At 39.0% G+C, this 13,636-nt stretch overlaps 2 protein-coding genes across 2 annotated transcripts; one reads left to right on the plus strand and one right to left on the minus strand.

Moving 5' to 3' along the window:
• Window positions 1-194: 194 nt before the first annotated feature.
• Window positions 195-7,322, minus strand: zwilch (zwilch kinetochore protein). The gene is made up of 18 exons (XM_080438799.1): window positions 7,174-7,322; window positions 6,488-6,530; window positions 5,532-5,624; window positions 4,965-5,083; window positions 4,671-4,858; window positions 4,445-4,524; window positions 3,977-4,132; window positions 3,759-3,830; window positions 2,959-3,052; window positions 2,805-2,854; window positions 2,542-2,644; window positions 2,352-2,431; window positions 1,861-2,017; window positions 1,645-1,673; window positions 1,262-1,398; window positions 1,047-1,142; window positions 581-696; window positions 195-467 (listed from the first exon to the last, which is right to left on the minus strand). The coding sequence occupies exons 1-18, from the start codon at window positions 7,218-7,220 to the stop codon at window positions 331-333; spliced, it is 1,797 nt and encodes a 598-aa protein (XP_080294925.1). The 5' UTR covers window positions 7,221-7,322; the 3' UTR covers window positions 195-330.
• A 1,620-nt stretch (window positions 7,323-8,942) lies between these two features.
• Window positions 8,943-13,481, plus strand: rpl4 (ribosomal protein L4). Its single transcript, XM_080438486.1, has 10 exons — window positions 8,943-9,012; window positions 10,159-10,330; window positions 10,628-10,734; window positions 10,968-11,106; window positions 11,366-11,490; window positions 11,668-11,797; window positions 12,043-12,199; window positions 12,509-12,592; window positions 12,785-12,905; window positions 13,347-13,481. Exons 1-10 carry the CDS (start codon window positions 9,010-9,012, stop codon window positions 13,416-13,418), a joined length of 1,110 nt encoding a protein of 369 aa, XP_080294612.1. The 5' UTR covers window positions 8,943-9,009; the 3' UTR covers window positions 13,419-13,481.
• Window positions 13,482-13,636: the final 155 nt, after the last annotated feature.

The raw sequence follows: 13,636 nt of genomic DNA on the forward strand, positions 1-13,636 counted from the left end.
CTCTGACTCACACAGAGGCGATCACTACTACGTATAGGATTTTACCAGTAATTTTAGAGATAATTTAGAGATGGTCTTACAGTACAAGATTTACCTCTAAGTTAACGGATGCAGTTCAATCCAAGTTCTTTTTCTTTTTAATGATGAGAATATAATCTATGAAAATAAAGTGTCTTATTAAAACCTGTTTTACATTTATTTATTATTTCTATAAACATTTTCAACATTGTAATGCCATGCAACCACATCGACAAAACACAAAGAGATAAAAAAAAATAAAAAAAAACATAAACCATGACGCTCAGGTTTTTACTTGAGTTTGGTTTGATTTCAAGAAAAGCTGACAAGGCTGCAGGACACCATAGTGCTGAAATAAGCTGGCTCCTCCTCGTGGTCCCCATTCACGGTCCCTTCTTCTTTTTTAATGTCCAGCAGGCAGCTCCCATTCACTGTCTCATTTGGAATGTCTGAAGAGGAAACAAAATCAGAACAATTATGCCTACCAAGTATGCCTTCACTGCATGCATAATCACTATTAAGAAAGAACTATGTGGGGCGTCAATTTAAGAGGAAGCTATACCCATTTCAAAGGTTATGTGATCGACCAGGGGTTTGTCACTGAGCTGAAGGGAGGTCCGCACCTCGCAGGGACCGTGACCGCTGGAAACCTCCACCCCCCACACCACCGGGTGCTCTCTGGAACACACACACACACACTATTTTGGGGGCATTTGCACGTGTTCTGAATTTCTGGGCAGTGATTCTCAAGCTGGGTCTGGGTCCTTGGGAGGGTTACAGGTTACAGATACTATAGCATAGAAATAAGTTGAACCACTTTAACCCTATACTACATGCTTACAACATGCCATGATGCGACGCGTTGTGAGCTTCTATATCCGCTATTTTCAAACATCTTAAAAACAATTTGGAATATCTTTCAAACATTTTAACAACACACATCTTGTATGGGGGTCCCTGACTCCCTGGCACATATGTTCAGATGAGGGTCCGTGGCCAAATGCATATTAAAGGGGAATTTTCCTTACTTCTGGTAGAAATGGCTGATGAGGGCAGGTTTGATCTGCAGTTTAAACTCATGCTCTTCATCATATGGACACGTCTTATAATACTGCAGACATGACCTGTGAGATGGGGGGAAAACCAGCTTATACAGTAAAGTAGTACATGATTTCAGTGTCAGTAATGACAGGACTAGACTTAATGGATTGATGTATGAGAGCAACATGTAAGCTGGTCGTACTGTGTCAGGAAGAATAGGCGGTCATAAGGCAGGCCGAGGAAGGTACTGCAGGTCACCACTATTTCCAGCAGGTGGTGCAGTTTCCTCACTCTGATCACCTGCTCCTGCAAGTCAACTTCGGTGCTGAGGAAATAACTCTGAGCGAGCCACACACACACACACACACACACACACACACACACACACACACACACACACACACACACACACACACACACACACACACACACACACACACACACACACACACACACACACACACACACACACACACACACACACACACACACACACACACACACACACACACACACACGATAAATGTGTCTGTTAAAAGTGAATATCAATATATTCAACTCTATAATGAATTGTATTGAGCTTACCAAGTGGTTTAGAGTTGTCAATTCTTCACCTGGAAATAGACAAGAAAACAGAAGTGTACTTTCACATTACATACTACGGCCAAAGATAAGGCACCAAAAAGCCCATTAAACATAATTATCAATAATCATAAGCAAAAGGTAAGTATCAGGTAATGTGGATGTGGCGACAAGAGTCTCTCTCTCTCCTCTGTCACATTTAATGTGCGTACTGCGTACCAATAAGATAGTTAATGTAGTCCTTCCTCATCTTATCCAGACCCATTTCCAGCAGCATGTGGACCGGGGTGACACCAGTCAGAGACACAGGTTCCATCTGCTGTCGGTAGGACTGTAGGATTAGCTTGCTGAGAGAGCTACTGCTGTCCCTGTGAATCTTGAAAGAGTAGACATGTGATGTGAAATAGCCACCAGGTAGACTATGGTCCATCGCTCACAATTCCTACATGTCATTCACTCTGATAAAGTCAAGACATTTTCACTGTGTGGTTAATGATAATCAGTCTGTGGTGAACAGGAGAAAGAGATTTTTTTTTTTTCTTCTTAGATATTCTCCCTTGATGGCCTTGGGGTTTCCTGTCTCGTAATTACATTAGAATCTATCCTACAGCTGCTGGTGAACCTGTATTCTGTGTAGGATTGACTGGTGCTATAACTGAAGTTGATCATGAACGCTAACAGTTATTCTTCAGAGAGCGTGGGACACATACCCACGGTTTGACATCACCATATCTCAAAGCTCCGATAATCAGTTTCAGACAGTCCCCGATGTCTTGGTACGAAGTCACGCCTGGAATAGAAACAGATGGATGATTATGATGTTCAATGTCTGGTAATACTCTGTGTGTGTGTGTGTGTGTGTGTGTGTCTGTGTGCACACACATAATAATCTGGACTCACTCTTTCTCATCCGAACCCACAGCTGCTCAACGAAATCCAGATCACCTCGTTGCATGAAAGAGCTGAAAATAACGTTCTCTGATTCAAGTCTCTGCTTTGTTGCCTGTAAAAAAAAGAAAGAAATTATAATATAATACACACACACACAGTGCATATATATATATATATATATATATATATATATATATATATATATATATATATATACTGTATATATATACTGTATATATTCAAATATCAATAATCAAATATTATTGTCATACCTCAGTTTTTGCAGCCTGATCCTGTAGTGTCTTTCCAATGTCCTTGAGTTCTGAGTATAAGAGTATTTTCACAATTGAGTCTTTTTAATGCTACCAGTTAACAGTAAGCCAAGGTAAGGTGAGGTTAGATAGTGAAACAATATGCGAGTCAAACCTTCCAGGTAGTCCTTGATGAGCTCTACAGCTGATGTGGTTTCCAATGGTTCCATCCACTCCGTCTCACCAGTTCTCAAACCATTAGCCAGAGTCTGACCAACATAGAGGGGAGTCATTTTGAGTCACTGTAGAGCACCAATTCTCAACATGTGGGCCGGGGCCCACTGGTGGGTCATGAGGATTGCGAGTGGGCCCCCAAATAATTGGCAAAACACTAAGACTTTTATAATATAACATTAATATTAAAAACATGTATGTAAAAAATAAAAAGGTCATAGGATTTTTTATTTAAAACCTTGAAAAATGAGTTTTCATTGTGATATTGATACACTTAGGAAATTAAAGTATACTATGTTCCATTTATCAAAGCCGGAACACAAGAAATTGATTGATAATTAACATGCTCTGAAAATGCACGCTGCCTACCCATCTGACCACTTAACGTGTTAAGTGGTTAGATGGGTGGGCCGCGAATGCTTTTTTTCAAGTGGGCCATGATCCAGAAAAGGTTGAGAACCACTCAACATACAGTAATGTGTGATCTATCGATAGTACGTTGTCCTTGTGTCTTTATACCATTCGTCATTATGTGCGCTTTTTATCAATTTTTTAATAGTCACACAACTACCTGTGATTATTTTTAGAAATTGTTATTTTGTTCTTAGTTTTCAATATGCTGTATCACTTATAAATGTCTTATATAAATAAACATTTACTGATGTACTGTGAAATACTATATTGTGAATGTCTGTATGTTTTGTCCATTTATTATACTGTATTATACTGTAAAACAACAACCTGAAGAAACTCCAGCTCTCGGTACACTGGGAACATTGGGCTTTTCATATCTCCACTGGCAACCTTGATGTTCTGCAAGTATACAAATGAAAAGAATTACAAACATGAAGAACCGAGGCCCTTTTATTTTGTTTTCACCCTTTCTTTCTTTAGTAAGTAATGTGATGACAAAGAGATAGTATACATGTAGGCTAGATGTGCTGCTTATTGCTGCTTACCAGAGTTGCTGTAGAGGACAGAGGTGGAACCTCAAAGATGCTCTCTACATGGCTCCATTTAAAATCAGCTGTCACGCTGTTCTGAGACCCAATAGTGGTGTTTTCAACAACAACGGCACCAAATACGCTGTACTGTGCACTGCCTTTAATCACCATCTGGCCACATTAGAGAAGTGAAGATGTGAAATAATACATTTTATTTGTATAGCGTCTTTCTCAAGCTCAAGGACACTTAGCAGAATAAAAAAGGGCAAAGTTCAACGGCGGAAAAATAAAGATAAATCAATAAAACTAAGGACAATATAGAAAATATTACATTGAACATTTTAACAATAAGTGAGCCTGTTACACAAGTGAAAACTCATGCATGTAGGTGACTTTAAAACGGTGTTGTAAAAGAAAAAATATTTTGTCAGCTCAGTTTAACTTCATTCACAGTGTACAAAGAGAGGAAGAGTCATGACATACCAAGCTCGGATGATGCCTTTTCTTGTGCTCTTGCTTTAGCTTCTCTAATGTAACGAAGGATCCTCTGCCCACAGTTGGGCCTAACAAAATTAAAGTCAGAATATAACTTAATTAAGAAACATAGGAATGAAATGCGATAATGTAGTTTCATAGTTATAGTGAGTGCAAAAAAGGGAATAGAGCGAGCCAAGCATCTTTTATGGATGAGTTAAACTTTAAGCTTTACCTTTGCAAGTGACAGAGTATAACTTGACTCCAGTCACTTTACTGCCACTGCAAACTGTTTCCGCTCCTAGCCAGCATGTTCCATCAGGGTCAGACATGTCACAGCGCACCCACAGAGGGTGCAGGGCTGAGTTGTCCACAGAACACACATTACTGTTGTGTAATATTGTGTACCATGACAGGAGTTGTCTGTAAAATTGCATTAAAAACAAAAACAATTATACTTTTAATTTGCCATTGGTTAAAAAACCAAGACAGATTGCAAACAAATCTGCTATTGGGTCTGAAATGTTACCTGGCTTTCATGATGGTGAGCGGTTGTGCTCCTAAGTCCATGTGGGAGGTATTAACCTCATTGTCAAGATCTGATGATGTCTCATCCACGTTCTCATCTTCAATTTCAATTTTTGGAACCTTAAACAAAACAAAACAAACAAAAATAAACTACTGAGGGTGAACCATCACAAAATAATTGATTCACATGATAAGACGTCACAAACCATATCAGTTTGCTCAGGTGTCTGTCTGATGTCACGCACACGCTTTCATTTCAAAACTTTGAGCAAACTTTATTAGACATACAAATTACAACATAATCATGTCTAAATATTTTTTTTTGTACTATATTGAGAAGATTTTTTTCCATTATTCTGTTATCAACAATAGGATTTGGAATGAAAGCCACAGCTGGTGGAGTTAAACAAAATGTGATATGTGTTTCACAAATTGTTGTACTGTAGCTACTAAAGTGAAATAGAAGCTCCAATCAGTCATTCAAATATCACTAGCATTATTAAATTCCAACAAACATGGTCGCTGCTTTATCACTTTTGGTCAGTTCAGGCGCTGCACTGGAGCTTACCGTTTTTTCAGAAACGAAGACTGGGTTATTGCCATAATACATATTCAGCACAGTAGAGCAATCTCCGTTGATCTTCAATATCTGAATGTCTTCCTGAAATGCAGAATATCATCATTATAGCACCAATGGCTATAGCCGTAGAATATTACATACATTTCATGTATTCTAGATACACAGCCATAGATTACTCCTAGCCGCAAGCAACTCTTAGATGCTATTTTTAATATTTGCCATCTAGAGTTGCAATGCCAACCCTTGACAGCCCATTCATCCGAATGGAAAAGTCAGATCTGATTGTATTAAACAACACTAAACTCACCAACATTTCAGCTGTACGGAAAGCTTGGATTATCCTCTTTGTATCTGCCAAGTTTTTGTTTCATAAAAATCTTATGAGCTACTTTCTGTCAATAAATTCCCTGCAGGTGACAATTTTTCTAAGTGTTGGAGTTTTAGAGTTTTAACGTCCTGCTCCCTTCTGCATTATGTGCAATTTCGAAGCAGGTGGTACGCAGGACCGTTGAGTGATTTCCAACGAGCGCTTCCAAACTCGAACACACACAAATAATCACCTGCACGGAATTTATTAACAGAAAGTAGCTCATAACATGTCTACGGTGGATTTTTATTAAACAAAAACTTGGCAGATACAAAGAGGATAATCCAAGCTTTCCGTACAGCTGCAATGTTGGTGAGTTTAACATAGTTTAATACAATCAGATGGGACTTTTCTGTTTGGATGTATGGTCTGTCAAGGGTTGATATAGCAACTCTAGATGCCAGATATAAAAAATAGCATCTAAGAGTTGCTTGCGGCTAGATTACTCCTATGCCCAGGTAGCAGACCTTATTAGGCATTAAGAATTATAGAAAAAGTTTTGAGCTTTTTGAAATTTTAAATGCCCAACAGGACGCCAGGTTGAAAGTAGTTAACGTCAACTTTACATTATTATTACCTCATATGCACTTGATTTTTTATGTTCATCATCTTGTAGAGACCTAGAACCACAAAAGGAACAAATTGCATCATATCTACTGGCAGTATAACGTGATTAACCTTGGATCAAGACTATCATAGATGTATTTTAGCGAGTCTGACTTTTACTTTTGTATATGCAAATGTAAAAATCGATAGAATACAGATAGTATATTTACTTTACTAGAGTATTTCCAAATTTCAGTACTTTTACTTCTACTCCACCCTATCTTAGAGACAAATATTGTACTTTTACTCCACTACAATTATTAGAAAACTGTAGTTACTAGTTACTTTGTAGATTTTTATTATTACACAACATACATTAACCACTTCAGGCATTTTGGCCATTTGAATGGGCATTGTGAGCTTGTAGATCGGCTATTTCAAAAGATTTTTATACTTTTCAAAACTTTTGAAATGGGACATTCTGCATAATGAGTACTTTCTACTTTTGGTACTTTAAGTACATTTTATACCAATACTTTTGTACTTTTACTCAAGTACATTTTGTCTACATTTCTACATTGCAGTATTGATACTTTTACTGAAGTAAAAAATGCGAGTACTTTTTCCACCACTGATGATCCAAGGCTAAAACAGATAAACGTGATAAAACCATACAGTTAAAAAGGATAAAACAGACTCACTGCAGTGCAAACTCACCGAAGAACATTAAAAAACGTCCTTCCATTGGCTATCAATCTAGACATAGTGTAGTAACAGTTACCGTTACGGGAGATGAACGTTAGATTTAACGTTAGTGATACTTTGAGCTAAAAGTAGTAAAGTTGTGCTGTTGTTGTTTTGACAGTGGCGCGCTCAGTCAGTACGTGACGTCAGTCTCGCCTTCTTCTGCTTTGGGTTTCATGGAGCGTTGCAACGAAGATGCACCCTGCCACCTAACGTACAGGAGGACTACTTCGTTTGCAAATACGATTCCAGTGGTTCTCCCCCAGGGCCAGGGGGGTCCCCACATGATTTTGAGGGGTACAGATGACAGTATTATTAAGTGACAATTTAAGGACTTTTAAGACCTTGTTAATACCTTAAAAAAAAGAAATTAAATTAAATGGAAAAATACCATTACGGCAGCAAAAGTAATCAACAAATATAAAATATAAATATAAAAACTTGCCAAATTGTCAAATAATATAAGAACGAGGCAAACATTGTGAAAATAGCTGATCTACAGGTTCAACGCGAGGCGTTGTGAGCTTGTAGATCGGCTATTTATTTCCACAATATTTATCAGTGGAAGTGAGTCAAACTAAATGTAATGCCTCAACTCCTACAATTCCAAGTGCTTGTCAGGGTGGGGGTCCCCAGTTAGTTCAAATGTGATTATTTTGGGGGGTCACGGCCTGAAAAGGTTACCACTGAATTCTAATGCTAAAACTAAAAGGATGACACAAAAATCCCTAAGGGCTTGTTTACATTGTGGTAGTTAATAATTGGTACTACTAGTAATATTGATATTAATATTAATATTTATATTTTCCCACTTTTTCACCCTGAATCTTCGATCAGATATAAAAGTCTAAAACCCATTAAAACTTTCCTCTGATTCAGTTTAAATAATACCAGTATTTATAAAATGACATAATTTAATAATATATGATTTTATTTTATATAAATAAATCAAATAGATAATAAAAATACAAATGATGTAAAAAATGGGAAACATTGCTCTGCTCTGCACCGAAAGTAGTTCGGGTTTATATTCTCATCACGCTCCGCCAACGGGATAAACTAGTGCCACACAGAGGCATTAAGCAGCTAAGACGTTTTTAGAGCTCGGAGTTTTCCCTTATAATTTTTTTCAATAATTTTTAAGCCATACATGTATTTATGTATTTAGGAATTAATGTAATGAAACACAATCAGTCACATGTTTATTCTGACAATTCTGTCAGTCGGAAGTGGTGCTTCGCCGGAGCAGATCAGCGTTGCCAGATTTTGCGAGAGAAATAAGCAACCATGTCTAGGGAAACAAGCCCAAAAGAAGCAACTAGGCTACATGAGCACTCTTAACCTGTGTACAAGTACATCTGCTATTTGAAATTAGCCGATCTACAAGCTAACAAGCTTGCAGATCTGCTATTTTCAAAAAAAAATCTTGGAAAAAAAAGTGGAATATTTGGAATATTTTTAAAACATTTTAACAACACAAATCTGGTACTGGTGCTCCCCCCCCAAAAAAAAAACAGATGGGAGTTTTGGACAAATACATATGAATTTGCGGGGGTCCATGACATGAAAATATGTGGAAACAAGCCTAAATAAGCAAGTACACGTTAGAAACAAGGCCAAAAAACTACCAATATTTACAAGCAACTTTACAGAAAAAGAAGCCCAAAGTCGCTTATGATAAGCCGACATGGCAACACACTGGAGCGGATGCATGTAGCACGGAGGTTGCCCCATCTACTTCCTTTTTACTGTGGCCGCCATAGCGTGAGGAGCGTGTTTCCCCGGCGAGCCGTAAAATAACTACCCAAAATGGTGAGAGTTTATATAAATGTAGTGTTCAAATGTCACCTGCCCGTCTGTAATTGTTCTTTGTATTTAAGCGAACAACTCTTGTGTTTTTTTGCGTTAAAAAATGACTCAGAATGAGGTTTTTTTCTCAGCGTCTTGAGATGCAATGCTCGCGACTAGCAATAATGCTAACTAGAGGAGCCATTTTGGAACAGTGAAGCTAACGTTACACGTGTGGCTGTCACTGTTGCCATGTCCGCATGTTATAAGCGACCTGTTTTTCTGTAAAGTCGTTTGTAAATATTGGTGGTTGAGGTGGTTTTTGGGCTTCTCAAATTGAAATTGTTTGGTCTTGCTTCAAATTGTTTTTGTTTAAACCAATTCCCAAACATTTATGTCAAGGACGCTTAAATGTATATATTTCTCCGCAGACTCCATCTGAATCAAATGTATTACACCTTTTCTTTCCAAGATCTTTTTGGAACGCGTTGAACTTGTAAATCGGCTATTTTCAAATAGCCACGGTATGGGTTAAAGCTTCTGTTGGACTATTCTTATACCTGGCTGCTTATTTCTCACAAAATCTGGCAACAGTAGTGTGGTGCTAATGGTACATTGTTAGCATGCTAGCTAGCAGAGTACGCACTGTGAAATTTTTAGAAGTCTCATACGATTTCCATTTTCTCCATGTATCTCAACACTGACGTTGCGAGTATATGTTAGTCAACAATTTGACCCGATATCCTCGTGGTAAATGTTAAAATACTCTTCACCGCTTCTGTCAATTTACATGAATCAGAAGGCGAAGCTGATGCACGTTGTCGACGGTGTTATAAAAGAAAGTAGTTAACTCACCACTTGCTATAGGAGTAGCCTTAAAGTTCCCATGGTTATACATATAAAGCAAAGGAAATGTACAAATGTGATTGTGAGCAATGATGATCTTCCACTTCTGGTCCGTGTTTCTGAACCCTGATTTTAATGGAAGTCCTGAGCTATTTAGATATGCAAAGGAAATGCTCAATAGTGGATTATTTATACATATTTACATTTGTACAATAGGCGTTTGCATAAAATAAAAATAATCATACCACTGCATGGTTAGCCTCAGTCTGACTTTTAGTGGGATTTTCAGTACTTTGATGACATCTTTTCTCTTTTTTTAATCAGGCTTGTGCCAGACCGATGATCTCGGTTTATTCCGAGAAAGGAGAAACTTCAGGCAAGAATGTCCTCATGCCAGCGGTGTTCAAGTCTCCAATTCGCCCTGACATCGTGAATTTTGTGCACACCAACATGCGCAAAAATAACCGTCAGCCCTATGCTGTCAGTGAGCTGGCAGGTGAGCAAACAAGTCAATTTTGTCAGTCACAATGTACATAAAAGCATTCAGAAATATCCCTGGTGTGTATTTAACATTAAAGGTTTTACAGTAATCATAAACACTATACATGGTTGTTAATGAGCAATGATGAGTTTCCACTTCAGGTCCGTGTTTCTGAATCCTGATTATTAGGAAGTCCTGAGCTATTAAGATGTGAAAGCTTGTGTCCTGTGCCTGTCCTTAGAACCAAAATGTACTGAGACAGTCACATTGTAATAATAACAATAATATGCAATTTCCTATTGTATTTTCCAGGTCACCAGACCAGTGCTGAGTCCTGGGGTACAGGAAGAGCTGTGGCCCGTATTCCTCGTGTGAGGGGTGGCGGTACCCACCGTTCTGGCCAGGGAGCCTTTGGAAATGTATCCTTGAACATGGTTAAAACCATTGAAAAAATCACAGTGCAAACATTTTAGTAACCTGTGCTGTGATGGTGTAATTTGCGTCTTACGCTGTGACCAGTGACAGAATGCCTGCTGTCATATGCTGGCACAGATGGCTGACGAACTTTAATTCTGAGCATGTACGTGATAAAACGTTTTTACAGAGTTTCAGGTTTACTCATGTCATATGCTTCCTTAACCTTACATTTAAGATGTGTCGTGGAGGCCGCATGTTTGCTCCCACTAAGACCTGGCGTCGCTGGCACCGCAGGATCAACACAACCCAGAAGCGTTACGCCATCTGCTCTGCCCTGGCAGCCTCTGCCCTGCCTGCCCTGGTTATGGCTAAAGGTAAATCTTAACTCTATTAGTATCATTTCATTGTTGGATAACTGTTGGAAAATATCCTGTAGCATGCAGACGGCATTGAACTTGCAATGATGGTGTAATTTGCGTCTGACCCTGATCAGTGACAGTTGCCTGCTGTCTCAAAGCTGTGAAAGGGTGTTGATGATATTAAATTCTGAGCAAGCTCGGCTGACAATGCAAAACACTTTAAGAGTTAAATAATAAAAGACTGCAATTCATATGAGCTTTTGTCTGTCATCAGGACACCGTATTGAAGAGATCCCTGAGGTCCCATTGGTGGTTGATGACAAAGTTGAAGGGTACAAGAAGACCAAGGATGCAGTGCTTCTGCTTAAAAAGCTGAAGGCCTGGAATGACATCAAGAGGGTAAGTCAAAGTTGGAGCTGTTGGGTGTTCAAATTTGTTAATGAGCAATGATGAGTTTCCACTTCCGGTCCGTGTTTCTGAATCCTGATTAATAGGAAGTCCTGAGCCATGCAGCTAATTAATTTTATGTGTTGCAGTAAAAGTCGTGGCTTGATAGTTTTTTTTCTCCTCCACAAGGTGTACGCCTCCCAGCGCATGCGTGCCGGTAAGGGTAAAATGAGGAATCGTAGGCGAGTCCAGCGCAGAGGACCATGCATCATCTATAACCAAGACGCCGGTGTTACAAAAGCATTCAGAAATATCCCTGGTGTGTATTTAAAAGTAAAGGTTTTAGAAGTATATACTTGGTTGTTAATGAGCAATGATGAGTTTCCACTTCAGGTCCGTGTTTCTGAATCCTGATTATTAGGAAGTCCTGAGCTATTTAGATTTGAAAGCTTATGTCCTGTGCCTGTCCTTAGAACCTAAACGTGCTGAGACTGAATGACTTGATATGTGTTCAATCTGCAGTTTGACCTCATAAATATAATTTATATTAATTTATGTTCTTAGGGATCAACCTTCAGAATGTGAACAAACTGAACCTCCTGAGGCTCGCCCCTGGTGGACATGTTGGCCGCTTCTGCATCTGGACAGAAAGTGCTTTCCGTAAGCTAGATGAGCTGTATGGAACAGGTCGCAAATCTTCCACCCTGAAGAAAGACTACAAGTGAGTGTTGGATGACTGGGTGGGGGGTGTACATTGTAATGTACTGTAAAGGGTGGTATAAAATAAGTAAAAAGTAGCCCAAAGTTGGCCATAGTTATACATATTAAGCAGAGAAAATGCACAAATGTAATAGTGAGCAATGATGATCTTCCACTTCTGGTCCGTGTTTCTGAATCCTGATTTTAATGGAAGTCCTGAGCTATTTAGATATGCAGAGGAAATGCACAATGCATGTTTAGCCTCAGTCTGACTTAGTGGGGCTTTCAGTACTTGATGATGACTAATGAGACAAACGCCTTATTATTTCAGCCTCCCCATGCATAAGATGACCAACACTGACCTGAGCAGGATTCTGAAGAGTGAGGAGATCCAGAAAGCCCTTCGTGCACCAAAGTAAGCACACTCAAATTAAGGTTTAATCCTACTTGAAATCACAATTTAAAGCAATGATGAGTTTCCACTTCCGGTCCGTGTTTCTGAATCCTGATTATTAGGAAGTTCTGAGCCATGCAGCTAATTTATTTTGTATTGCAGTAAAGGTCAAATATGCTTATTCTGATGTCTGTTATTCAATTTGCATTGCAGTAAGAAGATCGTCCGCAGAGTTCTGAAGAAGAATCCTCTGAAGAATGCGAGAATAATGTGGAAACTGAACCCCTATGCCAAGACAGCCAGGCGCCGTGCCATCCTCCAGCATGACCCTACTGTAAGTTAACAGAGCCAGTAGACAAACCATACTAGACTTATGGCAAATATGTAGGCAGGTAGATCAGGCTAACTTGAAAAGTGGAGGACTCGGATGAAGGCTCTGCTAGCCTTGGACTCTATTGGACTGATCTACCCCATGTTCTCTTCAGAGGAAAGGAACTTTAAATCTGTTTGCTATGCGATAACCCTCAACAAAGAGCATAAATTCCCATTAAAAAAACCTGTGCTGTGATGGTGTAATTTGCGTCTTACGCTGTGACCAGTGACAGATTGCCTGCTGTCATAGGCTGGCACAGATGGCTGACGAACATTGATGCTGAGCACATACTTGATAAAAAGTTAACGAGCCAGTAGACAAACATTATTTACAGCAATCCTATATCTTATGTGCATCACATTGGACTCTATGTTCTAAGAATCTCAAACTGTCTCTCCACAGATCAAGGCGAAGATGCTGAAGCCCAAGAAGAAACCAGCGAAGAAGTCAGCTGCTGCATCTTTCAAAGTATAAATTGGATCATAAAGACTGTTGGGTTCAATATTGGCTTAAAAATAAAAGCAAGTTTCGAATACACTGGTAGTTGTCAATCAAAAGTGTTTAATTCACAAGATTTAATAACATGTTTCACAAAAGCGAGCAAAGACATGACCTGGGTTGCTCTAGCAGCATGGTGTTGAGCAAAAGGCATTTGTTGCAATACAGGATCACTATAGAAAAAATGGCTTTCA

The sequence above is a fragment of the Gymnoscopelus braueri genome, assembly GCF_963280865.1.
Source record: "Gymnoscopelus braueri genome assembly, chromosome: 9".
NCBI lineage: Eukaryota > Metazoa > Chordata > Actinopteri > Myctophiformes > Myctophidae > Gymnoscopelus > Gymnoscopelus braueri.

Excerpts from the sequence above, each read along its gene's own strand:
- rpl4 (XM_080438486.1), top strand. Across the intron at positions 11,107-11,365 it reads TGCCCTGGTTATGGCTAAAG|GACACCGTATTGAAGAGATC; the intron begins GTAAATCTTAAC and ends GTCTGTCATCAG. Across the intron at positions 11,491-11,667 it reads CCTGGAATGACATCAAGAGG|GTGTACGCCTCCCAGCGCAT; the intron begins GTAAGTCAAAGT and ends CTCCTCCACAAG.
- zwilch (XM_080438799.1), bottom strand. The coding sequence starts at position 7,220 with ATGTCTAGATTGATAGCCAATGGAAGGACGTTTTTTAATGTTCTTCG. Across the intron at positions 6,531-7,173 it reads ACGTTTTTTAATGTTCTTCG|GTCTCTACAAGATGATGAAC; the intron begins GTGAGTTTGCAC and ends TTGTGGTTCTAG. Across the intron at positions 697-1,046 it reads ATCAGCCATTTCTACCAGAA|AGAGCACCCGGTGGTGTGGG; the intron begins GTAAGGAAAATT and ends TGTGTGTTCCAG.